The 27,647-nt window shown below is 34.9% G+C and overlaps 1 protein-coding gene across 1 annotated transcript; it reads right to left on the bottom strand.

Moving 5' to 3' along the window:
* Window positions 1–12,871: 12,871 nt before the first annotated feature.
* Window positions 12,872–14,857, bottom strand: LOC149528916 (uncharacterized). The gene is made up of 3 exons (XM_089808088.1): window positions 14,694–14,857; window positions 14,273–14,480; window positions 12,872–13,543 (listed from the first exon to the last, which is right to left on the bottom strand). The coding sequence occupies exons 1-3, from the start codon at window positions 14,855–14,857 to the stop codon at window positions 12,872–12,874; spliced, it is 1,044 nt and encodes a 347-aa protein (XP_089664214.1).
* Window positions 14,858–27,647: the final 12,790 nt, after the last annotated feature.

A 27,647-nucleotide genomic window follows, 5' to 3' on the forward strand; every position in this document is an offset into this window, starting at 1 on the left:
TCAATTTTATTGTAAAGAGATGATAGATTGAGTTCTTCATTCTTAAATATATGTCTATTTCTTTCCTTCTATATCTCTCATACTAGGATTGCTAGAGTGATATTCCAGATTTTTTCATATACTTTATTGTTTGCCTTTTTTTGGCCACCCTATTAGATGGTCTTGCTATTTTTCCAGTAGTGGAGCTATCTAATTTAGTTTGGATTTGAGCCATAACCAATATTCCTTCACAAATTTGCATTGATATAGAAGATGCTCTGCAGTTTCTAGTTCTTCTTTACAAAGAGAACATCTTGATGGGCCTTCAAATCCCATTTTCATAATTCTATTTGCTATTAGAATTCTCTTTTGGGAGGTTGTCCATAAAAAGATACCTACCTTAGGAAGACTTGCTGGATCCTAGTAGAGGTTTACCGAGATGTTTATTGCTTCCCATCTTTGTGAATTTATAATTTGGTTATATCCCTCCTTTATAGATTCCATCTTTAGTAGCTAACTAGATAAGTTTGTCCTCCCTATTTTTGAAGTTAATCGGGCACTCTCTAAGGTTATTTTCTAGGATCTCCTGATCTACATGTTTGAGACCACAATTTTCTAAGGATTTCTATTTCTAGGTTGTTTCTTCATTAGACGGGTACAATTGAATATAATCTTCTATCTTAGTTCCCCAAATCATTTGTAATTGAATTTTTGCATTACTGATTATGTCAGAATGGTTGAGGGGAGGATACCCATTCCACGAATCTTCCCAGAATAGAGCTATATCCCATGTCATATAAATATTGATTAGGTAGTGACATTTTAATAAAAAATTCCATACTGCAGAGCCTCTGGGAGGGTTCCTAGTACTAAATAGTGATGTACTATCTAATGTGTTCAGATATTTATTATATAGAATTCTAGCCCATGTCTCTTTCTTGATACATTCTCCATACTTGTTTTGCACCTAATGCTTCATTCTACCAATCTAGATTTTTTTATTCCTAGTCACCCTACTTCTTTTGGCCTACATATTTTTTCCCATCTTATTAATGGTACTTCTTCTTATCTTCTATGACTTTCTAAAAGAATTTCTTAATTTCTTTTCAATTTTTTGATTGATATCATTTGGTAATTGTGAACATGATATTTGATAAGTAGGTATGGATGATAGAACAACTTTGATTTTTGTTGCTTTCCCAACTTTGGTCAGCCATTTTCCTTTCCAAGCTTCTGTCTGGTTATCCATTTTTTCCAATGCATGCTCCCAACCCTTATTTTTTTTCCCTTTATCCAAGTATATTCCCATATATTTACAAGGGAAGGTACCTTTCTTATACCCTAGTTCATTGCATATGTATTCTTCTCTATCTACTAGTGTGTTTAAGAAAAATAAATTATATTTTTCTGCATTGATTTTTTGACCCGAAGCTTTTGTATAATTGTTTAGGATTGTTTTAATATAGTCTATCTCTTTTTTGGTGTTTGCTCTAGGTATATCATCAAAAAATTATTGATGTGTGATATTAGCCACATTTTTATTGACCTTTATACCTTTAATTTTGTTTTGGAGCTATGCTGTCTTGATTGATATCCCAAAGGTTTTTGCCATGATGACAAATAGAAAGGGAGAGATAGGATCAACTTTTTGGAGCCCCCTATATATACTAAAAAATCCTTCTGGAGTTCCATTAATAAGAAGCAAGATTTTGGGGGTAGAGATGCATTGAAAAATTATATTTGATCCATTGATTTGAGAATTCGAAAGCTTCTAGTGTTTTACATAGGAATCTCTAGTCTACTTTATCATATGATTTTTGTATATCTAGTTTTAATAATATGCATGCTTCTTTATTCTTTGATGCATAGTGTATTGTTTCTTGAATGATTGATATGCCATCTAAAATAGATCTCCTAGGTACAAATCTTGTTTGTTCTTCTGATATTAATTTAGGGAGATATTTTTTAAGTTGATTTGCTAAAGCTTTTGAGAAGATTTTATAGATAGTATTGTAGAGAGCAACAGTTCTAAAGTCACATGTTTCTTCATTCTTATTTTTCTTTAGGATTAGAGTTAGGAATGTGTGATTGATTTCTGCTAAAAGTGTTCCCCCATTTCTTGATGCTTCAATTGCTTTCTATTGCCCCACTTTTCACCCTGTAACCATTTTGCAAAAGTGACAAATTTTGTGTCTTAGTAAAGCCTGGGTATGTCCAAGTCTAGTTTTAAGTTCCCTTAGGTGGAAAGAGTCTCCATCAGATTTTTCATCTTTGCCTTCCCCCACATTTCATAGCTGGGTGATTTTCCTTTATGTTTTGAGTCTTATGGGTAGCTTAGTACCTAATTTGAAGAAGATTCTTACAACATGCAAAAATTGTTCACAAAGTTGAGCTTGCTTGCAGCTTACCACATTTTTCATGAAAAGAAGAAGCTTGCAAAAAATTGAACTTCACCTTCTCCTCGTCGGGTTTTCAACCCATGAAGGCGATTCCCTACGGAGAGCACCGAATGATGCATATGGGTTACAATGAGAGGAAGATAAAGTGCCTTGTGATGGATTCCTATTGCCTTTATGATTATCTGCCTTAATAGGTATTAAGGACTCATTACAACTCTTAGAATTCTCATTGGCAAAAAATTGAAAATTGGCTTCTCCTTTGTGAGTTTTCAACCCATGAAGTTTGTTTTCTACAAGACACAATTTTAAAAGGAAATAAATGAAAGATGGGCCCTAATGAAGTTTTGCACTCCTTATGGACATCTCTGAACTCAAAGAAAGAAATAAGTTAAAAGGTGGAGGTGAAAAAGAGGCCTGGGCAAAAAAATGAAAATCGTCTTCTCCTTGGTGGGTTTTCAACCCATGAGGATGATTTTTTGCATTCAAAAGAAAATTAAGTTTGTATGTGAATTGGACCCACATTTCACATGCAAAATACTTCAAGGGGATAATGGAAACAATCCAATCATCACAGGAAAGATCTATTAGGCAGGATTTGATCTGGCAGATATTATCTTATAGAGTACTCTGTTTATAACTTGCTGAAACTTAATGGGAAATGAGAAAGTAAGTGTGAAAGGATGGAAAGTTACCATTGGGCCAATGGAATAGTGAAATGACACTGAGTTATCCATTAAGAACCTCACATTTACTGTTTTAATGGATTTATCCTTTAATTCATTCATGTGGTGTGAATCTTAAAGATTGAGGGGTGAATTGAGATTCCTATATAGATGGAAACGTAACAGTTATTCAAACTACCACTCTTCCTCGAACTATTATTCTGTTAAATTGCACAACTTTTTCAAATAGCTTGTATTTGCGAATCAATATCCTATTCTTCTTCTAGATTAAAAATTTAATTCATTTCATTCTTAGAAAAAATGGCAAATAGGTTTGCGAGTTATGATGGGTTGAATGGAATCAAGTCCACATTGTAGAATTTCATAGATACTTCACTCCATTTTTATGATATGCAAGATTTTCAAAAGAGGGTGAAATCAAATCTAATTCATCCCATAACAGAGAAGCTTCGAGGATGTGGGCTAGTGGAAGCAGCTGGTTTCCTGGTGGTAGTCCAAGCTCTGAAATTGATTTATGAATGCATAAATCACTATAATCCAGATACCTGACAGATCGTATTACCTGATGATACAGTGTTTACCTTCATTGATAGATAAATAGTGGTGAATTGCCTATGAATTCCAAAGCAAGAGGAGTTTTCAAACTTGACAATTAGTGGAGCCATCGTTGAGTTCTCTGCAAAGAATATGGTTTGGAGAAAGGAGATTATGCAAACATGGTTTCAAAAGTTGTGGAGCACCAAGAGTAAGGTTCCTAAGACCCTTTTTGGTACTAATCTCAAACTCAAGATTGTACACATTCTGGCTCTCTTGTATAGACTGAAAGGTGAGGTAGAAGCTCTAAATTTTGTTGAATAATATTTATTTTTGGTACAAGTTATCTGTTTATATACTCAATATATTGACTTGCCTCATGAGGTAAGTGAGAATATTTCTAATGCCCATGAAGTTCTACAACACTTTCTATATGTCTTCTTTTCTAATTTACATGCTAGCTTCTCTACAGTTATGGCCAGGCCTCCCAAGGGTAAATTTTTTTCCTGATGATGTGAAGTCTTATGAGTTCTATCCATGTTTGCAGTTGGAAAATAGTTATGCTGACTATACAAGGGTTAATGATGTGTTTACAATGAGAATTTGCAAGGAGCTTCAAGGATGCCTAGAGAGGAGATTCAATCTAGAAGCAATGGCAACAATTAGTCAGTTTGGAAGCTATTCCTCTTATTTATGTCTTACAACTTTTGATGGATTCCCCTTGAAGCTACTAAGGTACCCGAGCGACATGATTGTGCTAATTGAGATAGTGAGGCAAGCTATCTAAGTGAATGTGTTGAGTGGGAGTTTGAAGAACAAGGGATATGCATTCCTTATGAAGGTGGCAGCTTTTAGTTGTAAGTCACATTTAGATGCAAAGAACATGTTGAAAGCCTTTGAGATGAAATATAGATTGGAGTGACCCAAATGGGTATGCATGGGAAGTGTTGCAGATTGGGAGTATGATCAAGCATATCACCATGGTCGAAGACTACTGGGCGGATTGTAAAGATGAATTTGAAAGTTGAGACTGTGCTTTTGCGAGATTAAAAGTTGATCAAGTTAAAATGTATCAAGTCAACCTTAATGTTGAAGGAATTGAAGATGATGAGCAGAATATGTATAGTAATACATATTTGACAAAGATAAGAAATGCCCTTATTAGTTTAGAGCCTTATCAAGATGTTGGGGATGATTTAGATATTATGATGGCTCAAATTGTTAAAAGAAATAGGAAGTAGGTAGAGTGGACTACAACAAGAAGAAGCTGAAGTAAGAGCACGCCCACTCAAGCTCCTTCAACATCTACTCCTACCTCCTCACAAGATGATACATTAGGTGTGACCCTTGCTATCACTCAAGGATTGGCTCAACTGGCGGGTGGAGAGGATCAATCTCCAAACAAGAACATCCCTTTGATAAAAACTTGTCAAGATGGCTCTTCTCCAATAATTGGTACTCAATTAGAAGCTGAGAAGAAAATAGAGGATCCTAAAGACAACACTATCACTCTTGTTCCTTCACCTCATGGTAGCCCTGTTCCAACCACAAGTGCTACACTTCTCTAGCCAAGTAGCCCTCAAGTGCAAGTAGTAGATTTGGGAGATGGAGGAAGTAGTGATAATGAGTCCACCGAATTAGAAGAAGTAGCTAAGAATACTGCAGAAATGGAGAAAGGCCAAGAGTCTTTGAAGCTTGTATGTCAAGCTCAAAAGAATCCATTCTCCTCAACTATGAAAGCAATTACTCTAGTTAAGAGGAAAATGTTCAGTATAGATTAACTTAGGATAGCTTCTAAGGTGATGGGCACTGATTCTTGGTTGGAGGACATTCTAGAGAGAAAGAGAAAGAGGAAGGATGAAAGTGCTCTCAATAAGGATACCTTATCTCTTGTAGTTTGGTTTGGATCTGTATTGAGTAAGATTAAGAAGTAAAAAACCTTGTCTATTCTGGGACAAGATCCAAAAATAGGGTACCTAACAATGGAGATTGCAAAACTCACCAAAGATGGGAGAATCGAAGACATGTTTGCCAATGATTTTACTCTACATTTAGTAGATCTTGGGGAAGCCAAACATGACACCAAGGTCGGCTTATGGAAGTCAACCAATGAAGTAATTGAGGGAAAGATTAGGATGAAGGTGGAGATAGAAGAGCTAAATAGATTTATTAGACAATTGGTCACTCCATTGGCAAGTATCTCCAGAATGCTAGTAACAAGTAATCCTACTATTACCAAAGTTCAAGCTCTCATCTCTCAGCTTTAGGAAGATAGGCATTTTGGCCAGATTGGTAAAGAATGAAGTAACAAGCTTAAATCAAAGGGTCTCTCTATTATAGAACAAATTAGAAATGTTATCTTAAGACTAGAAATAGAGAAAGATAACATTTCATCTAATAGAAATACCCTAGCCATTGAGAGGACTAAAAGTGATGATTGTGTGTCCTTGGTGAAAATGATTATTCAAATTAAGTTGTCAAAGCTACAATTTTGCCCAAAGGAGATGAGCCTCCATTTGAGTGGTTGCAAAGCATGCAGTTCAAGCCAAAAATTATCATGGAGGCAGAGAAAGGTCTAAAGGAGACTGAAGAGAAGGTAAAGAAAGATCAAGATAGAGACTATGAACTTCTAAAGGGACTACACATAGATTCATAGAGTAGTGGGCAAGGAAAAGGAGTAATTGGAGTCACTGTCATGCAAAATAATTTCTCCATTTTTATAGATAGCCTAACAAGCATATCTTCAAGGCACCAGAATAGAGTTGCCAAACTTTAGAGACTTGGTGGATACATACATTTAGCTATGGAGGAATTGCAAGATAGAATAAATGCCATCAAATATTTGGCTAGGGAATACTCTAGATGGCTCTTGAGATATACTAATGTGCATGTACATAGACATGAAGAGCTGATTCCAATTATTGTTGCCACCAAGGCCTATAGGGAAAAGTTAGAAAAAGGAAATAAGGCAAAGTGATTCATATTCTACCCTTTCCATTTTTATTTTGTAATCTTTACAATGGATAACTTGGCTCTTTGCCACTTGTTAGTTTTGAGAAGATGAATTGGTTAATCTTGCTTTGTAACGGTCATCTCAGAATCCTATATGTATGATAACGAAAGATAAATAAAAGGTTGGCAAATTTTTTGTATGAAAGACTTGAAGTTGCAGAGTCAATTGTAGGGTATTTTTGCATCCATCATTTTCTACTCCATTAAAAATAGTTTTGTTAGTTTTTTGTTTCTCTTTAACTGGAATTGAAGCAAGGGATAAATAGAGTTTTACTCCCCCTATTTCAATACAGTGAGTTGAACATGATATGAACTGTCACTTTAAATTTGAAGAGATTCATTAGGTTTCTTATTCAACTTAATCTTCTCCATTCATTAATTCCTAGATAGATCAATTAATCTTAGTGCATATTAGTTATAAATTCATAAGATGTGTGAATTCGTTAGATTTGAATAACTCTCAAAGCATTAATTTCCACCTAAGTTGAATTCTACATAGGTTTAACTTAGTTTTTCCTCTCCTATTCTCTAGTTAAGAACATACCCTATTTTAGATTTAGGAATAAAAAAAATTCGTTGCAAACTCAAAATAGGGAGCTATACATAATAATTCAGAGGAAAGTAAAACTTCAAGAGGTCACTTTCCAAACTATTGTAAATAGAATTTGTTCATAGATTAGGGCATTTGTGAATAAAAAATGGAAAGAACAAATCTGTTTACCAACATATTTTTGGTTGACTCTGTTGGGGAGATGAATAGTCACTTGATTGATAGATCTTATAACATGAGGAAAAATGGTACTACCTCATCAAAATATTGTCCCAGTGCTCCAACCTAACCTTGGTTTCCAAGATGACCAAGAAGACATAATTTTATCTCTTAATACTTTTGTTTGGAGAAATAGGAGGAATGCTAAACATTATAGGAACACTAGCCAAGTATTGGAAGAGGAAGAATCTAGAGCTGAAGAATTAGAAATAACTATTCAAAGGAGAGACATCCGAAGGGAAAAAAGAAAATTGAGATGTGAAGCTCAAAGACAAAACTAACCTATCACCTTGGAACAAACAAGGTTGCTCAGAAGTACCAAAGAACAGGGTGGGAAAGACCCTATTTTTGATAAACTTATAGAACTTGGTTTTCCCATCCTAGACATTCCTAAATAGAAAGGTGATAAGAAAAGTTGGAGTAGACCACCTTCCCCTATTAGGAATCAAAGCACTTCACATGCTACCTACCAGCTATTGGCCCTATACAGAATCACTGCTCTCCCAATTGTCAATTTTTTGCCATACCTTGCCAAAACAATTATGGTTGCTCCTTGGGCTGTAGTAATAGGTCCATTAGCACTAAAAACTTATCACCCACTCCTAGCTAGTGTTAAGTTTCAGGATTTGCACCCTATTGAACTAGTAATGTTCAGTAACCCTTACTCAACATGGGAGTCATTTCATTGTGTGAGACTAGTTAATGAAATGAAACTTCCAGATTCTAGGCCGGCTACTATTGGATTCTTCAGTGAAAAACTCTAAACTCAATAAAGATTTGCAGGGAAAAGGTAAGAAATGACTGAAAAACAAACCTAAAACGTAAAGTTTAAACCAAGGAGGTGATACACCAGAAGTTACTATGAAGACATAACACACATGTAACAATGAGGATCATATAGCTATATGAAACATACATAAAACACAGTTTCCTATAAAGGCTTGCAAAAAATGATTTAGGATAAAGTTTTAGTACTGAAACTACAAAAAGGAGGAAACAAATACCTCACTTTGATTAATTTCACCTATAAACACATATCATAACCTGCAAGCAAACTTACTTTTCTACAAAAAGGTGCTGGAATGAGACAGAAAAGACAAGGAACAATGAAACATTCACAAATTAATCCATCAAATCATTCAAAGATGCACACAGAATTTGTAGAAAGGAAAAGGCTTTAACACTTAACTCCACAAAACATGATCATAGTGTTGTTACTGGTATTACATCTCCAAAATCTTGAATTACAAACCCTGTAATAAAGCTCAGGACTCAGAAAGAGGTCTCAAAAACTCTATCATAAAATCAAAACTCCCTAAATGAGTTACAAAAACTCCATAAGTATAATGCCCAACTCCTTGGGTCGTATGCAGAAAGATAGCCTCCAAATCAGGGCTTAGAACCTTCTGAAATAATGATCTTTTTCTTTAAAAACTCCATCCAGTCATAAAGCACCCTATGAATCACTTAAAAGATCTCTAAAACATGCCTTACTAGTTAACAAATGTCATTTAATTGATATGATAAGGTCAAATTCGACCCATAAAGCCTATTTTTGCTCTAAAGGTTCCTAATTGCTATCAGACTTAAAGACTATGATGAGGAAAAATGATGACTCATTTTCTTTTGCATAAATAGAAAAATATCAAATGGCTTATAAGAATATCATTTGAACATTTTCCTTTTACAATAATACTTATGCAAAAGGGAAAGAAAAGAAAAGAAAAACTTTCCTCTTATTGTTTTTTGCATTTAAAGAATAAGAAATAATATTAAAGGCTATATTAATATTATTTCTTATAAGAAATATACAAATTTATGCAAAAACAACAAACATAACCCGTCCATTAACAAAACTCTTTGTAAAAAAGAAAGGGATAAAATATCCCATGATATATCTGCAAATTTCAAACATTGGTTCAATTTGGTAAAGGATATAACACATTGATGAAAGCCAAAGTTGTCTCATTTTGCTCATTCTAGAGTTTTCAAATGGAGGAATGAGGGTTTGTGGAAGCTTGCAGGGTCGACATTAGAATGGATTTCCTTCACAATAGTCAGCTTTGGAGGTATGACCACTGCTATTATATGATCTTTCTCTTCTTTAATCCACCGTGTGGAAGAGTTTTGAAGCGTATTCTTGTTTGCTGTATGTTTTCCATGAAGCCATTTTTCATTTTCCTTTTCTATCTTGCTATGATTGGGCTTCTTGCTGTAACTGATGTCTACATACAGCCCAGTCATATTTATTTTGTCTTGTTTCGTGCACAATAAGTTGAATTTTCCATGGAAAAGTGTTGAAGTCCTTGCTTTTAAAAAAAATACCTAGATGGGTTTCTTATGCATTTTCTTAAAGCTTCATGTTGAGAAGTTTTCTTGTTCCAACTCGTGGATTTCATAAAAGTAAAACAAAAAACATTAGTAACATGAGTAACATCATTCTGGGTTTGCTTCTTCATTTTTTTCTTGCTAGCTGGAAACACGATGAACATCATCTCTTACTTTCGATTTTATACAGCCAGATGGTAAAGCCATTGCTATGAACATTTGATAAAATTTTCATTTATGTATTAAGTTGGATTTATTTTCAAAACCGAAATTGGTTTTCACTGTAGTGTTAACAACACTTTTCTTTACTTTTCCTTTTGATGATTCTTCGAACCCTTATGCTGCTGTATATAGTTATTCCAGTTGCATGTTTTGAATGAACTTGCAGGTTAAGAGACACTATCATTACAAAAAATTGTTGTTATCATTTTTTATAGTCTTTTTCCTCAAAGTTCACACTTATAAAACATGGGTAAGTGAAGGCTTGTTCAGAATGATCACGCTATTGTTTGAGTATAAGTCAATGGCAACTTAACAAGCTTTTTCATAACTATGTGACTCAATCCCAATCCCGAAACAATAACTCTGTCTTGGTCACAAAGTATCTTTATATGCAATTGTAGAACTCTTGTAGCATGCATTTCTAGTTTCATTTGAGATACCATGTGCCTCTTTCTTACCTTTTAAATATTGCCATCCCTGTAGTATGCTTTTTTGGAGTTGCCATTGGAAATGTCACTTCTTATGGAACTCTGATTTCTATCTTCAATGATAGCTTCTTGGAAACTCTTACTAAGTTATTGCTTCTTTATCAAAACATAAAGACCTTTAATGTGAGAATATATGTATGTGGATTGTTTCATTAAATCATGTATTCCTTAAATAACATGTGGCTACCTTATTTAGATCAACTTTTATAATATTGGACTTTACCCTTCATGGGTCTTCAATCATTATCCAACTGCACGTCAAAGTCCACATCAGATTACCAGTTCTCATTTTAGCCAAAGCTTCCAGAACTAACTGTGATGCCTTATTGCTGTCATTCCATGGTTCATACTATTTTATCTTCTTAGAATCAGTTATTTAGATCTTATAACAGCTTCTTGAGCACATTTCAAATTTAGTTTCTGATAATAGCAACTTGTCATTTTTCTCCCTGTTGAAAGGCATTTGATTAAGATCTCTCCCTCTTGGGAAGAAGGCAGAGCATTGCTTGGGCTGAATGGAGGTCTGTTTTCTGCTTATACTATGTCATTTTTGACTCACGTATGATCATGGAAATGAAATGAAACTAGTCCCCATTTTGGATGGCTCTTCTATTCTCAAAACTTTCAATATTAGGAGCCACATAGTTACTAATATTGCAACTTGCCTTTAATCCTTAATCAGATTTTTTTGAAACCCTGTGACTTTAGAAGTGCTGTTACAATTAGAGCAAGCTTTCCTTAGAACTATTTATTTCATTGTTGAAGATATTTATTTTCTTTGATACTGCTCAGCTACATCTGAAATGTGCTGGTCCAAATTTAAATGAAGGAATACTCAGTTTTGTATATTTCTTAGTAATCCACTTTCCAATAGATAACTAATTCCCTTCATTGCACCAATATCAGAGATAGTTTCTCTTACTGTCTTATTTATTTGTAAATTGTTACAAGAAACTTTAGATGTTGAGAGTCATCTGAATACTCATTGTCTCTGCATGCTGAAATGATGTTCTCCTAACTGTTAGAATACTCTGAGTTTCATGTGATATTTAGGCTATCCTTCATGAGGTTCGAGCACAAGCTCGTGACACTCATAAATGATTTTATTTCCTTTAGCACTAGATTTCAATATCATTGCTTTCTTTTCTTTCATGACGAAATGCATAGATAGATAGAGTATGTAGTCGTAGAGATATGTAGTGATTGCTTAGATCCTTCAAGATCTAACATCAGTTGCTTTCATGTTTTTTGCAGATGCTGAAGATCATGGAGTTCAGAGGTGGATCCTATTGCGCTAGGGAAAGATTGCATAACCAGTCAAAGCAATAGGCAATGACTGGTTATCTTTGCTCTTTATTTCTTTCATTCATATGTATCTGTTCATGTATTTTTTTATGAAAGAAATGTAGCATAGTGAGCTATACTCATGGCTTGTGTGAGATCTTTTTCCGTTCAGTAGATTAATTCATTTCATTGTTTGAAAACATCAATGTATATTTGAAAGTAAATAAATACAAAGATATTTCTATTGTTTAAATGAAATGAAAAACACTTTTGTTGCATGTTTACTTAAAATTTTACACATGTGCAAAATTTTAGTAACATTTTTTGTCGACTTCTGTTGTATGTTTGCTTGCTTGACATTTGACTAGTGTCTAATTTATCCTTATTCTTTGGGCACAAAGTCTAATTATGTATTCCTAGCACCTAAATCTGACACAAAGCGACTCCTAAAGTTGTTGGTTCAGTTTTGAATGTATGCTCGTGAATTTAATAAGATTGGAAATTCTTATTAAATTGATGGGTATGTAGGTTCAAGACTCAAGTATCAACTTTAGAAGTCAAACCATCATAGTCGACCATTCGGTTGGCGTATGTGTGGACATATGGACTTATGTGACTGTATGTATGCAACGTATGCATGTGTATGCAAATATGTATGGCTGACAACTAGACATATTTAATGTCAGCGATATGTATGTGTATGTGTGCGTATGTTGGATATGTGCATGTATGTAGGCACACATATCTATGCATGCATGAATCAAATGAGCGGATATGACTGCAAAACAACATAAACCAACAACTTAACTAACCTAGACTACCAAACCAAAATAGAACAGTAAACAAAAACTAAACTAAATGTAGACACATTTATTGAAAACAGGAAAACTAATCCTAGTATGTATAAAGTAGGACTGAAACTCATACCTCAAAATATGGTTTGAGGTGGATCTCATTCACAGGGATCAGTAGTACATCTCCTTCCATGGTAGTTAGCTGGTAAGCATTATGTTGTTTACACTTAGCAATCTGAAATGACCCAGCCCACATATGATCAAATTTATTGTGCTGGTCTGGCCTGCTCTTCAAAACATTCCATTTCAATACCATGTCACCAACATGGAACTCCCGAGCTTGAGCTCTTCTATCAAAGCTCTTCTTTATTTGTATTTTCTAGTACTCCATGGTTTCCATGGCCTTTTTTCTTGTTTCCTCCAACTCCATCAGATGGGCACACCACACTAGCATAGGGTTATCTTCCTCAAATAAAACTAGTTGCATAGCAAGATCAAGCGCTGGTAATTCTGTTTTGATGGATAATCTACCCTCTTTTCCATACACAAGCCTATAAGGTGAGTTTCCAATAACTTTCTTTGGAGTAATCGTGTCAACCCATAAGGCGGCTTTTAGTTTTGAATGCCAATCTCTCTTATTTTCTTGCAAGTTGCACTTGATAATCCTTACAAGGTTCTTATTTGAGGATTTCGCTAATCCATTACCCTGTGGGTAATAATTAGAGCTGGTGCTAAGATAAATCCCATGAATAAAAGCCCAATCAGTTACTTTCATTCCAATGAAAGAAAGTGCATTATCAAAAATAATGGAATCAGGTACTCCAAACTTGTTCACAATATCATCATAAAAACTTAAGACTATTATTTCATTTGCATCCTTTAACGCTACTGCTTTAGTCCAGCGTGCGAAATAATCAGTGGCTATGATAATCCACTTGTGACCTGCACTTGAAGGAGGGTTAATAGGCCCTATAAAGTCAACACCCCACTTCTGAAAAGGTTGTTCTATTTTAATTGGCATGCAAGGGCAAAGCTGGCAGCCTTTCTTTTCCTGCAAATATAGCGCATTTAGCACATTTTATGACATATACATGACAATCCTTGAACAAATCTGGCCAATAATAGCCTGCTCTTAGAATTTTATAAGCTGTAGTCTTAGGAGAAAAGTGTCCTCCTAAATGTCCATCATGAAACTTGTGCAATATTTGAGCAATCTGATCTGAATCCACACACCTAAGAAGGACTCCATTAAAGTCTTTCCTGTATAGAATATCATTAATCAACACAAAAGTGACTGATTGCAAGTGATAATATCTTCGCTTTTCTCTATCTAAGGTGGCTGGGCATTGACTAGTTTTCAAGAAATGTATCATATCCTGCAACCAGTTTGCTAGTTGATCATCATTTCTAGCTGCTCCAATCAACAAAACTGCATTTACTTGCTCCTCAAGCTCAGCAATATCCTTATGTGTGATTTTCTCACACAATCCCTTTCCTCTAACCAGTTTGGTTATCTAAATATCTACGTCATACTCCATGATGTGTGTGATCCAGCTAGATCTTTTCTCATTCAGGTCCTTACTTAAGAGGAATTCCTTGACACTTGGGTGCATAACATGCAAAATAACTTGTTATGTGCCAACAAATGCTTGAATTTTTTAAGACTTTTCACAACAGCAAGCACATGTTTTTCAACAAAACTGTACCATTGTTCGTACTCCTCTAATCCTTTGCTAAAGAATGTGATTGGCTATTCCAATCCCTTTGCATTTTTCTGTACTAGCATAGCTGAAATCACATCATAACCACCATAAGCATAAAGAATGAAAGCCTTATTGAAATCAGGATTGATTAAGACAGGTGCTGTTGCTAATGCATTTTTGATGGCCTGAAAATTTTCTTTGGCCTCCTTGGTCCATGCAAAAATTGCATTCTTTTTCAGCATAGCTGTTAAAGGCTTGAGAAGAGCTGCAATATCAGGCAGAAATCTTTGCACAAAATTGATACAACCAATAAAACTTTGAAGGCCTTTCTTGTGCTATGGTAAAGGCAACTCTAAAATTGTTGCAACTCTTTCAGGATCCACCATGATGCCTAACTTGGAGACAACATATCCAAGTAATTTTCCTTCATGTATAGAAAATATGCTCTTTTTGGGGTTTAAGGAGATGCCAAACTCTCTACAACGCTCAAAAATCTACCTTAAATGATCAATATTATTTGCTATTTTCTGTGAGTAAACTGTGACATCATCCAAAGAGACCAAGACAAATTTGTACATCAAATTGCTGAAAGCCATCTCCATGGATTTTTGAAATGTAGCTCCAGCATTGGACAATCCAAATGACATTCTTTTGTATGCCATTGTTCCCCATTTTGTTGTAAATGTTGTTTTATATTGGTCCTCTTCTTTGACCAAGATTTGGTTATAACCCGAATAACCATCCAATAAAGAAAACTTCTCAGCCCTTGATACACTTTGAAAAATCTATTCCATGGATGCAAGCGGGAGCCTATCCTTTAACAAGGCTCGATTCAAGTCTCTGAAATCCACACACAGCCGCAACTCTCCATTCTTCTTCCTCACTGGAACCAAGTTAGCAACCCAACTCGTGTGCTTAATAGGAAAAATTATCTTACTCTCGATTAACCTGAACACTTCCTTTTGCATCACTGGTTCCAGCTTTGGATTGATAGGCCTTTGCCTTTAATGCACTGGTTTTGCTAATAGTTCCAGCTCTATTATGTGTTGTGCCAATCTCTGGATAAATCCCTTTAAATCACTATACTGCCAAGCAAACACATCGCTGAATTCTTGGAACAAATGAAGAAAATCTTCTTTTTCTTCAGCTGAGTTAACTTTACCAAATTTCAATCATTTACTTGGTGCAATTTCCAGGTCTACATACTGATTTTCTTTAACCAGCAAATTAGCTTTTCCAGGTTTGAGTTGATCATCTGAATTAAAGATGCTTTCCAGCATTACTAAACCTCTTGGCAACTTATTATTTTTTAACTAAATTACCTGATCACCATACTGATCCTTATACCTCTGCTGGTTAGCATTAGCAAAAATGTCTTCTTCCAGCAAAAATTGTAAAATTTGTTCATCGCTGTCAAAAACTTTCCAATTAGTATCATTATCAGGAACTGAAGGCCTGGTAATGATTTTGATATGCTGTAGATCAGTATGTGCAGACACACTGTTAACAATATCATACTGGGCTCCTAAAGCTGCTAGCCTATCAGCATGCTGGTTTTTATTTCTAGGAACAACCAGTATATTAAATGCATCAAAATGTTCAAGTAAATCCCAAACATGATGTCTATAAGATTTCAAAATATCATTCTTTACAACATTCAGACATCTGATTTGATTTACTACCAATTCACTATCACCGTATACCTTTAAACACTTGATTCCACATTTTCTTGCCCATTCTAACCCTTCGATTAAACCTTCAGACTCTGCTGTATTGTTGGTACAAGAAAAACTAAATCTAAATGTAGCATAATATTTCTCATTATTAGGTGAAATCAACATAACACCCCCACTAACACCTTGTCTACCCCTTGAACCATCAAAAAAATGCTCCATAGCTAATTTTGGGACTTTGCCAACTGAATTGCTAGTTTGACCAAGTGGGAATGACTTCCTTTTGTTCATGGATAATGTAGGTCCCTAAGTCAAAATTTGTTATATGATAATACTGATTCTCGTAAGTTTGACTAGTTGTCCATTCATCAAGAAGAATATTTGGGACATTATCTAGCTGGGTTCAATTTTCAGTAGCTGTATGACATTCCTCCTCATCAAATGCAAGCAAATTTGCATTGACAGTAGTGGGTACATAAGGCTCTATGTGGTTTTTTGCAAGAAACTTAGATTTAATGGTTACTTTAGGGCCATATCTAGTCCTAAATAGCATGTGGGACCAATCAGATGACAATAACCACCAATCTTTGCTATAAAGTCTCTAGACAAGTAGATAGCAAAGTATAGGGGTAAATCTATGACATATATATCCTGCTGAATGGAAAAATTATGGCAGGCATGAAGGGTGACACTTGCATCTTTAATCAAGCCTATAGTACCTACAGACATCCCATCAAGTTGGACAACACCTCTTTCAATTGCTAATATTTTAGTCCTAACTGGTCAACTATCTTTTTTGGCATGATGGAGCTTGTAGCTCCACTATCTACCATATAGTTATGGACTAACTTGTCACCAATGATTAAAGAAAGGTAAAATGGAGGTGGTTTTATTACCTTATTTGATTCCTTGACAATTTTCTCGCTATCCTTCTTTTCATCAGCATTGGTCAACACCACCTTCACTGGTTCATTTGTCATCTTTGTGGGATTTGCTTCATCTAAAAGAGCCTGTTGTAGGATATCCATTTGACCAAGAATAGCCAAAGTCTCCCACATTGACATAGACACATTCACCTTCTTCATATTCTCCACTATGTTGAATGGTGCAGCAAAGTGTGATTTTTGATGTATTTTAGCAGCATGATGTTCTGCTGGCTTGTGAACAGTTTCCTTGGTGGCAAGGATGCTAGTGTCTCCCACTGTTTTTGTAGCACTTGACGATGGCTCAACTGTATCAGTTGCTTTACCCTTGTTTTCTGTTTGGTCTATTTAAAGAGCTCTTTTCTTAGCTTGAGTATTCGCTGATATTGGTGAGTCATTGTTGACTGTGCAAAACTCATCTCTCTGCCAGTTGAGGAAAGCGGTCTTAGGAGTCAGTGCATCATGTTTTTGTTCAAGTGTGTCATTTGTGGCATTTTGCTATCCCACTACTATATTTTGCAGCATTAATGCCTGATTTATGACTCCATTTGTACATGTAGCCTGATTGTGTGGTTCATTACAGGGGTAACACCACTCAAAATCTGCTGCAAGATTGTTTTGCATATGCATAATATCCCTAATGGTATTTGCAAAATTGAGAGGAATTAGATTGTATGGACGAAAAAGCCTTTGATTAATATTTTACTTGTAACCCATTGCATTTCCTTGAAATGGTGGCCTATTTCCTTGGGGTTGGCCTTGATTTTGCTGCTAGGAAGGCGGGTATATAGCTGGATTCTGTTGTTGGTAAGATGGCCTAGGCTGAAATTGTTGTTTTTAAAGATTAACCAGCTCATTGCTAAAGGTTTGCATCATATTTTCAATTTTGAGCTGACTATTCTTAATTTCCTGTAGCTCCATTGAAGGACCTGTAGTACTTGAAGGGCCTGCCATGGTATTTTCTTGGCTAGGAACAGTAGGTAATGGGTTAAATGGTGGGATTACCAATGGCATATTGGGCTGGATGTTCAAAAAAATGGGCATTGGAGGCCTAAGGGCTATTTTACCAACCTGGATAAGACTATTTTAAGCTCTAATGGAAATATCATAAGCTTGAGGTAGAAAAACACATCCCATAGACTGAATCATCACTGAAATATCGCTATTTAACCTTCTTAAATAATAAAGAAAAGCATGCTCTGCTGAAGGTCTTACCACAATAGGTATTCTAGTCTAGGTCCTCTGAAATCGGCTATTAAAATCCATTATCTACTCTTGTGGTGCACGCTTTATGGTTGTGAGCTACTCTACAAGTGACAAAAAGTCAGATTTGTCTTCAAAATGTCTTGTCAAAGTGTCACCCAAAGCATCCCATGAGCCTATAGAACCAACAGTTAGACTTCTAAACCACTGAAGTGCTTTCCTTTTGAATGATGCTGCTAGTAACTTAGTAGCTACATCCTCCTCTGTAACATGATGTACGTTGCACAAATTTGCAACATCTCTTATGTGCTCATATGTTGTAGTTTGGTTCTCCCTTGTGAAATCAGGCAAACTCTTCAATGCAGCCAATGGTATATCATGGTGTTGAGCAAAATTCAAGGGGCTCCCTTGATTAAAAGGTACAAAGGCATATGCTCTTGCCATTGGTGGAATTTGCTATTGTATAGGAACACTTTGTTGAAAACTTGAAGTTGCTAAACTTGCTGGTATAAAACCAGTACCTATTGTATTTTTAGTTGAACCAGCAGAAATATCAAATGATTCAGCTCTTACTGACGGACTTGTTGAATATCTGATTGTTCTTCTTAGACGTGTTCTGCTATATACACCAAGACCAAGGGCTGAAAGTCGCCTCCTTGATGCTGGCTTTGTCTTGGATAAACTCCTTCCATGTCTTTTTGGAGTTTCCAACTATAGATACTCAAAAGAAGTGGAACTTCATGTTTGAATCTTTCTCATAAATTCATCACCCTCTACTGGCTAGTTGAAGAATAACTTTCAGCTATACCAGCACAGTTGAATAATGTGCTCGTGTCCCACCAAGTGTGCCAAAACTGTTAAGTTTCAAGATTTACACCCTACTGAACTGGTAATGTTCAGTAACCCTTACTTAACACGAGAGTCATTTCACTGTGTGAGACTAGCTAATGAAATGAAACCTTCAGATTCTAGGGCGGCTCCTATTGGATTCTTCAGTGAAAAACTCTAAAACTCAATAAAAACTTTTAGGGAAAAGGTAAGAAATGACTGAAAAACAAACCTAAAACCTAAATTTTAAACTAAGGAGGTGATACACCAGAAGTTACTATGAAGACATAACACACATGTAACAAAGAGGATTATATAGCTTTATGAAACATACATAAAACACAGTTTCCTGTAAAGGCTTGCACAAAATGATTTAGGATAAGGTTTCAGTACTGAAACTACAAAAAGGAGGAAAAAAATACCTCACTTTGATTAATTTCACCTATAAACACATATCATAACTTGCAAGCAAACTTACTTTTTTACAAAAAGGTGATGGAATGAGACAGAAAAGACAAGGAACAATGAAACATTCACAAATTAATCCATCAAATCATTCAAAGATGCACACAGAATTTTCTGAAAGGAAAAGGCTTTAACACTTAACTCCACAAAACATGATCACAGTGTTGTTACTGGTATTATATCTCCAAAATCTTGAATTACAGACCCTGTAATAAAGCTCAAGACTCAAAAAGAGGTCTCAAAAACTCTATCATAAAATTAGAACTCCCTAAATGAGTTACAAAAACTCCATAAGTACAATGCCCAACTCCTTGGGTCATATGTAGAAAGATAGCCTCCAAATCAAGGCTTAGAACCTTTTGAAATAACGATCTTTTTCTTAAAAAGCTCCATCCAGTCATAAAGTACCCTATGACTCACTTAAAAGATCTCTAAAATAGGGCTTAACAGTTAACAAATGTCATTTAATTGATATGATAAGGTCAAATTCGACCCATAAAGCCTATTTCTACTCTAAAGGTTCCTAACTACTATCAAACTTAAAGACCATGATGAGGAAAAATGATGACTCATTTTCTTTTGCATAAATAGAAAAATATCAAATGGCTTATAAGAATATCATTTGAATATTTTCCTTTTACAATAGTACTTATGCAAAAGGGAAAGAAAAGAAAAGAAAAACTTTCCTCTTATTGTTTTTTGCATTTAAAGAATAAGAAATAATATTAAAGACTATATTAATATTATTTCTTATAAGAAATATACAAATTTATGCAAAAAAAACAAACATAACCTGTCCATTAACAAAACTCTTTGTAAAAAAGAAAGGGATAAAATATCCCATGATATATTTGTGGATTTCAAACATTGGTTCAATTTGGTAAAGGATATAACACATTAAAGACAGCCAAAGTTGTCTCATTTTTCTCACTATGGAGTTTTCGAATGGAGGAATGAGGGTTTGTGGAAGCTTCCAAGGTTGGCATTAGACTGGATTTCCTTCACAATAGTCGGCTTTGGAGGTATGGCCACTACTATTATATGATCTTTCTCTTCTTTAATCCGCCGTGTGGAAGAGTGTTGAAGCATATTCTTGTTTGCTGTATGTTTTCCATGAAGCCATTTTTTGTTTTGCTTTTCTATCTTGCTATGATTGGGCTCCTTGCTGTAATTGATGTATAAATACAACCTAGTTGTATTTATTCTGTCTTGTTTCATGCACAATAAGTTGAATTTTCCATGGAAAAGTGTTGAAGTCCTTGCTTTAAAAAAAATACCCATATGGGTTTCTTATGCATTTGCTAAAAGCTTCATGTTGAGAAGTTTTCTTGTTCCAACTCGTGGATTTCATAAAAGTAAAACAACAAACATTAGTAACATGAGTAACATCAATCTGGGTTTGCTTCTTCATTTTTTTCTTACTAGCTGGAAACATGATGAACATCATCTCTTACTTTCGATTTTATACAGCCAGTTAGTAAAGCCATTGCTATGAACATTTGATAAAATTTTCATTTATGTATTAAGTTGGATTTATTTTCAAAACTCGAACTGGGTTTCGCTGTAGTGGTAACAACATTTTGCTTTACTTTTCCTTTGGATGATTCTTCGAACCCTTATGTTGCTGTATGTAGTTATTCCAGTTGCATGTTTTGAATGAACTTGCAGGTTAAGAGTCACTATCATTACAACAAATTGTTGTTACCATTTCTGATAGTCTTTTTCCTGAAAGTTCACACTTATAAAGCATGGGTCAACGAAGGCTTGTTCAGTATGATCACACTGCTATTTGAGTATAAGTCAATGGGAACTTAACAAGCTTTTTCACAGCTAAATGACTCAATCCCAATCCCAAAACAATAACTCTGTCTTGGTCACAGAGAATCTTTATATGCAATTGTAGAACTCCTGTAGCATGCATTTCCAATTTCATTTGAGATACCATGTGCCTCTTTCTTACCTTTTTCATATTGCCATCTGTGTAGTATGCTTTTCAGAGTTGCCATTGGAAATATCACTTCTTATGGAACTCTGATTTCTATCTTCAATGATAGCTTCTTGGAAACTCTTACTAAGTTATTGCTTCTTTACCAAAACATAAAGACCTTTAATGTGAGAATATTTGTATGTGGATTGTTTCATTAAATCATGTATTCCTTAAATAACATGCGGCTACCTTATTTAGATCAACTTTTATAATATTGGACTTTACCCTTCATGGGTCTTCAATCATTATCTAGCTGCACGTCAAAGTCCACATCAGATTACCGATTCTCATTTTAGCCAAAGCTTCCAGAACTAACTGTGATGCCTTATTGCTGTCATTCCATGGTTCATACTATTTTATCTTCTTAAAATCAGTTATTTAGATCTTATAACAGCTTCTTGAGCACATTTCAAATTTAGTTACTGATAATAGCAACTTGTCATTTTTCTCCCTGTTGAAAGGCATTTGATTAAGATCTCTCCCTCTTGGCAAGAAGGCAAAGCATTGCTTGGACTGAATGGAGGTCTATTTTTTTGCTTATACTATGCCATTTCTGACTCATGTATGATCATGGAAATGAAATGAAACTAGTCCTTGTTTTGGATGGCTCTTCTATTCTCAGAACTTTCAATATTAGGAGCCACATAGTTACTAATATTGCAACTTGCCTTTAATCCTTAATCAGATTTTTTTGAAACTCTTTGACTTTAGAAGTGCTGTTACAATTAGAGCAAGCTTTCCTTAGAACTATTTATTTCATTGTTGAAGATATTTATTTTCTTTGATACTACTCAGCTGCATCTGAAATGTGTTGGTCCAAATTTAAATGAAGGAATACTCGATTTTGTATATTTCTTAGTAATCCACTTTCCAATAGATAACTAATTCCCTTCATTGCACCAATATCAGAGATAGTTTCTTTTACTGTCTTATTTATTTGTAAATTGTTACAAGAAACTTTAGATGTTGAGAGTCATCTGAATACTCATTGTCTCTGCATGCTGAAATGATGTTCTCCTAACTGTTAGAATACTCTGAATTTCATGTGATATTTAGGCTATCCTTCATGAGGTTCGAGCACGGGCTCATGACACTCATAAATGATTTTATTTCCTTCAGTACTAGATTTCAATATCATTTCTTGCTTTTCTTTCATGACGAAATGCATAGACGGATAGAGTATGTAGTCGTAGAGATAGGTAGTCATTGCTTAGATCCTTCGGGATCTAACATCAGTTGCTTTCATGTTTTTTGCAGATGCTGAAGATCATGGAGTTCGGAGGTGGATCCTATTGCACCAGGGAAAGAGTGCATAACTAGTCAAAGTAACAGGCAATGACTGGTTATCTTTACTCTTTATTTCTTTCATTCATATGTATTTGTTCATGTATTTCCTTATGAAAGAAATGTAGCATAGTGAGCTATACTCACGACTTTTGTGAGATCTTTTTTCATTCAACATATTAATTCATTTCATTGTTTGAAAAAATCAATGTATCTTTGAAAATAAATAAATACAAAGACATTTCTATTGTTTAAATGAAATGAAAAACACTTTTGTTGCATGTATACTTAAAATTTTACACGTGCAAAATTTTAGTAACAACTAGTTCAAGGAAGAATTTCTCTAAATTTTTAGGTGATGGGAAGGTTACCAAAAATGAACACATTAAGGCCTTCTTTGTAGCTACTCACATCTTAGGAGTTTCACATGAGGATGTCATTGTAAGATTATTTGTTGAAACCTTGACAGACAATGCAGCAAACTAGTTCTATCATCTAGATGATGGCTCAGTCACTAATTGGGATACAATGAGAATGGCCTTCGAGATAAGATTTAAAACTGTGGAAGATGAACATGTATTGTTAACATAATTAAAATCTACTAAAAAACAACCCATCATGAGTATGAGGGATTTTGTTGCCACTTTCAAGAAGATTACTAGTAGAGTTCCAACTACTGATAGGCCCACTATAGGTAATCTGAAAACATTCTTCATAAGTGTGATGCCCTCGGATATCAATTATGACTTAAGAAGGACACATCCCACAAATTTAGCAGATGCACAAAAGAAGGCAGTTGAATTTGAAAATGACTTGATTTCGTTGGGAAAATGGAAGCGAGAACTTCAAATTAAAGGAAGTTCTAGTAACACTACATCATCTGATGAAATGATTCAGAAACTGTCAAATGAATTGTTAGTTGTAAAGAGACAATTACCTAGGTTGAATCAATCTTACCAGTGAAATTACCAAAATTCAGCAGGAAGAAATAATGATGAGAAATTCCCATAAGATTCACAATCAAGGTTGGCAATTAAATTTGCACCAAAGAAAGGAAACATGTGCATGTTTCATTTGATGACTGATCATGATAGTGAGAGCTACCCAGAAACTACTCGTATGATGCAATTGTTATCCACCAATGAATTAAATACTACAACCCCTTGTTTAGAGGCAAATTCATACTCAAATGGTGACTCCAAAAATTTATTTTTGGAGTACAAATTAGATTCCAAACCTAAGGGTGAATGTTATGCGACCATTGATGGAACTTCATACACCGTGTTGACTTGAGGTCAAAGGCTCAAAAATCAATCCTCCAGTCATGATCATAGGAATGACCTCAATCCTTTAGTGAATAATATTAATGTTGATCAAAGAGCATCAACATTTCAAACAAGTAAGGACAAAATGCCCTTTGATTTTATTCAATTCCGTGAAGAATCAAAAATCCAAATTTCCCCCATAGATTTTTTGAAGTCTCATCCCTCTGAGTTGAAAAGACTAGTAGATCATTGTAAAGGAAATACTTCATATTTAAATCAAAGTGTGACCATGGTAGAGGGAGTTGAAAATTTGACATCTAACCTGTTTAACCATGAGGATTCTACTATTCTAGCAACCTCTCCTGGGCAAAAACTTGACCCATTCTATATTTCATTGTACATCAATGGATGCAAATTGAGCAATTGCATAATAGATTTAGGTGTGTCATACAATGTTATGCCTTATTCTATAGCTAAGGCCCTGGGTCTCAACCCCATTGAAGTTCATGGAAGATTTTATTCCATGGATGCTTTAAATAGGTTCCCTTGCTCGGATAGATTAAAGATGGTCAAGTAGCCTTAGCTTCTCATCCAAAAAAGAAACTCTTATTGACTATTCTAGTGGAAGATATTCTAACAAGCTATGAGATTCTCTTAAGTAGGAGCTTTTGTCTAGACTTAGGAGGAGAAATAAAACTAGATTTATCCCAAGTAGTTATACCCATAGGGAATAATAAAGTTAAATTAGAACCTGAAGAAAATGAAAAATTCACTGTGCTAAATTCAAATGATCCTAAAGCTCAGATCCTCTACGAAGAGATGGAGTTTGGTAATTATATTCTGTTTACTGAGGAAACTCTTATTGAACAAAAAAGTGGAAATCTAGAAAAGGAAATCCTTAGTAAGAATGAAGATTCAACAGATATCTAGACACTAGAGTTTGATAGAAGTTGTTCCTCTTCAGGGTCTGGTGTAAGGGTAGTGTTAATACCTCCTGAAGGAGAACCTGATCCCATGGCTTTTATACTGGTGTTTGTAAACACAAACAACACCATAGAATATGAGACCTTACTCCTTGAGATAATAGCTACAAAAGAAAAGGGGGTAAAGATATTGAAAGCTCATGGTGATGCGGAACTTATTGTGAGACAAATCAAGGGGCAATATTCTATAAACAACCATAAGCTAAAAAACTATAGAAATAGAGTTTGGGATGAAGTAGAAGGCCTAGATGCTTTCACTATTGAAGCAGTACTGAGGGAGATGAATACCAAAGCTGATTCTTTAGCGGTTTTCGCTTATCTGCTACTACCCCATTTGGAATTCAAAGATAAGAAATACTAGATTGAGATTATGTATCAAGCCTCTATCCTAGATAATATAGAATCCTGGCAAGTTTTTGAAGATGAAAAAAGCTTACAACTATTCCTAGAAAATGGCAAGGCCATTTGCGACCATCGATTTGATGGAGACAATCATGGAGATCCTGATCATGAGCCAAAAGAAGATCAGATGGCTGAAGTCCAATTACGAGGTAATATCATCCCCCCATACTTTGTATGTTTGGAGAAATTGTTTAATAGTCATGATGCCTACATAAAGCAAAAGAGGGTAGAAAAGGGACCTACTACTGGTGAGTATGAAGGTGTGAATATTGGTGATGTCTGTAATCCTAAAATGATCAATATGGGTAAGTGTTGTTCACCAAATTTTTATAGAAAATTAGGATGTATTCACCTGAAGCTATAAAGACTTGAAATGTTTTAGGGATGGGAAGTGAAACATCAAATTCCCCTAAAACCTAATGCGGTCCCTTTCATATAGAAGTAGAGGAATTATAATCCTAGGATAGCTGATGCTATATTCCACGAAGTGGAAAAAATGTTAAAAGCAAGGATTATTTATCCTATTCATCATTCTACCTAGGTAGCTAATATAGTGCCAGTTAGGAAGAAGAACAGAGAGATAAGGATCTATGTTGATTTCCAAAAATTGAACCAGGCATCTTTGAAAGACAATTTTGCTCTCCCTAATATGGATCATTTGTTGCAAATAGTAGCTGGAGCTGAAATGATGTCCATGCTCGATGGTTTCTTAGGATATAACTAGATAGAAGTAGAGGAGAAGGATCAACACAAAACAACCTTTACTACTCCATGGGGAACATTCATGTACCACATAATGCCTTTCAAAATCATTAATGCTAGTGCTACATTTCAAAGATACATGAGCAAAACATTTGCATACCTTAAAGATCATATTATAGTCATATACTTGGATGATCTCACCGTGTTTTCAAAGAAAAGGAAAAATCACATAAAAGATCTGAAGAAAATCTTACAAAGATGTTGAGAACATGGAATCTCGCTCAACCTCAAAATGTCTATTTTTTGTGTTATAGAAGGGAAACTTCTATGTCATATAGTTTCCCAAGAAGGCATCAAGATTGATCTAGAGTGAATGGAGGCCATTCAAAAGTTAAGCTTGTCAGTAAACAAAACAGGAGTTAAGTCTTTCTTCATACAAGTAAATTTCCTCAGAAGATTCATCTTGAATTTTTTAGAAACTACTAAATGTATCATAGATATGATGAAAGGGAATTCAAGTTTTGAATGGAATGAAACTAGGAAACAAGCTTTCTATAACATTAAGACTGCCATCACTAATGCTCTAGTATTATGCCACCTGAATTATAAGTGAGATTTCATCATTTACTATTATGCCTTTGAACACACCTTATCAACAATACTTATGGAAGATAATGACGAAGGGATACAAGACCTAATAGCCTTCATGAGCATACCTTTGAAAAATCATGAGTTGAAGTACTCACAAATTGAGAAACATGCTTTTGCAGTAGTCAAAGCACTTAAATTTTTTTGATTTTACATATTGCGTTCACATTCCATGGTCTATGTCCCTAATGTAGCAGTAAAAAGTGTGTAAACACAACATGATGTTTAATGCTAGAGGAACATGGATAGTAAAGACACAAGAGTATGATATAGAAATTAAGCCTACCAAGTTAGTTAGAGGCAATGCCTTGTGCAAAGCAATTTTAGAGAATAGAATTGTTGAAGAAATAGAGATATCAGAAGAAAAGCAGTTAGTATTAGTAGTAGGCATGCAAGATTCCTAGTTTGAGAATATCACTTATTTATTAACCTACGGAGAATGTCCAGAGGGCCTAATTGCAAGACAAAGGAGAGATCTTAAATTGAAAGCAACTAAGTATGTAATTTAGGATGGAAAATTATTTAAAAAGCCCATAGATGGCACTTTCCTCAGGTGTGTAGACAAACAGTAGCAAGAAAAGCTATTGAAAATATTTCATGATGATGCATGTGGAGGGCATTTCTCATCCTCAGTCACGACTTTCAAAATATTAAGATAATGTTACTATTGGTTGAGAATGTTCAAGGATGCCTACTCCTAGGTAGTAAAATGTGAAAAATGTAAGATGTTTGCTGGGCGTCCTCAATTAGCCGCATTGTCACCAAGGCCTGTCATCATCAAAGGGCCTTTTCAACAATGGGGTCTTGATTTCATTGGACCTATCAACCCAACATCTAGTGCCAGTCACTAGTATGTGATAACTATAACTGACTATTTCACTAAGTGGGTTGAAGCCAAAGCAACTAAGAAAACTACTTCTGGAGTAGTATGTGATTTCATTAAAGAAAATATATTGGTAAGATTTTGTGTTCCCATCAAATTGGTGATGGACAATGAAACATATTTCTCTTCAATAGAAATTACCAATGTTTTCTTTAAGCATGGAACTACAGTCAATCATTTATTTGATTATTTCCCACAAGGAAATG

The sequence above is a fragment of the Cupressus sempervirens genome, chromosome 11 (genome assembly GCF_028749045.1).
Source record: "Cupressus sempervirens isolate cs-2001-9-10 chromosome 11, ASM2874904v1, whole genome shotgun sequence".
Classification (NCBI taxonomy): domain Eukaryota; kingdom Viridiplantae; phylum Streptophyta; class Pinopsida; order Cupressales; family Cupressaceae; genus Cupressus; species Cupressus sempervirens.

What these genes read in the sequence shown, in the direction of transcription:
- LOC149528916 (XM_089808088.1), bottom strand. Translation starts at nt 14,857, where the DNA reads ATGGCATACAAAAGAATGTCATTTGGATTGTCCAATGCTGGAGCTACA. An exon ending in AATAATATTGATCATTTAAG is followed by an intron (nt 14,481 to 14,693) that starts GTAGATTTTTGA and finishes TTTTGTGCAAAG; the next exon opens with ATTTCTGCCTGATATTGCAG. An exon ending in ATGTGATTTCAGCTATGCTA is followed by an intron (nt 13,544 to 14,272) that starts GTACAGAAAAAT and finishes CTATATTTGCAG; the next exon opens with GAAAAGAAAGGCTGCCAGCT.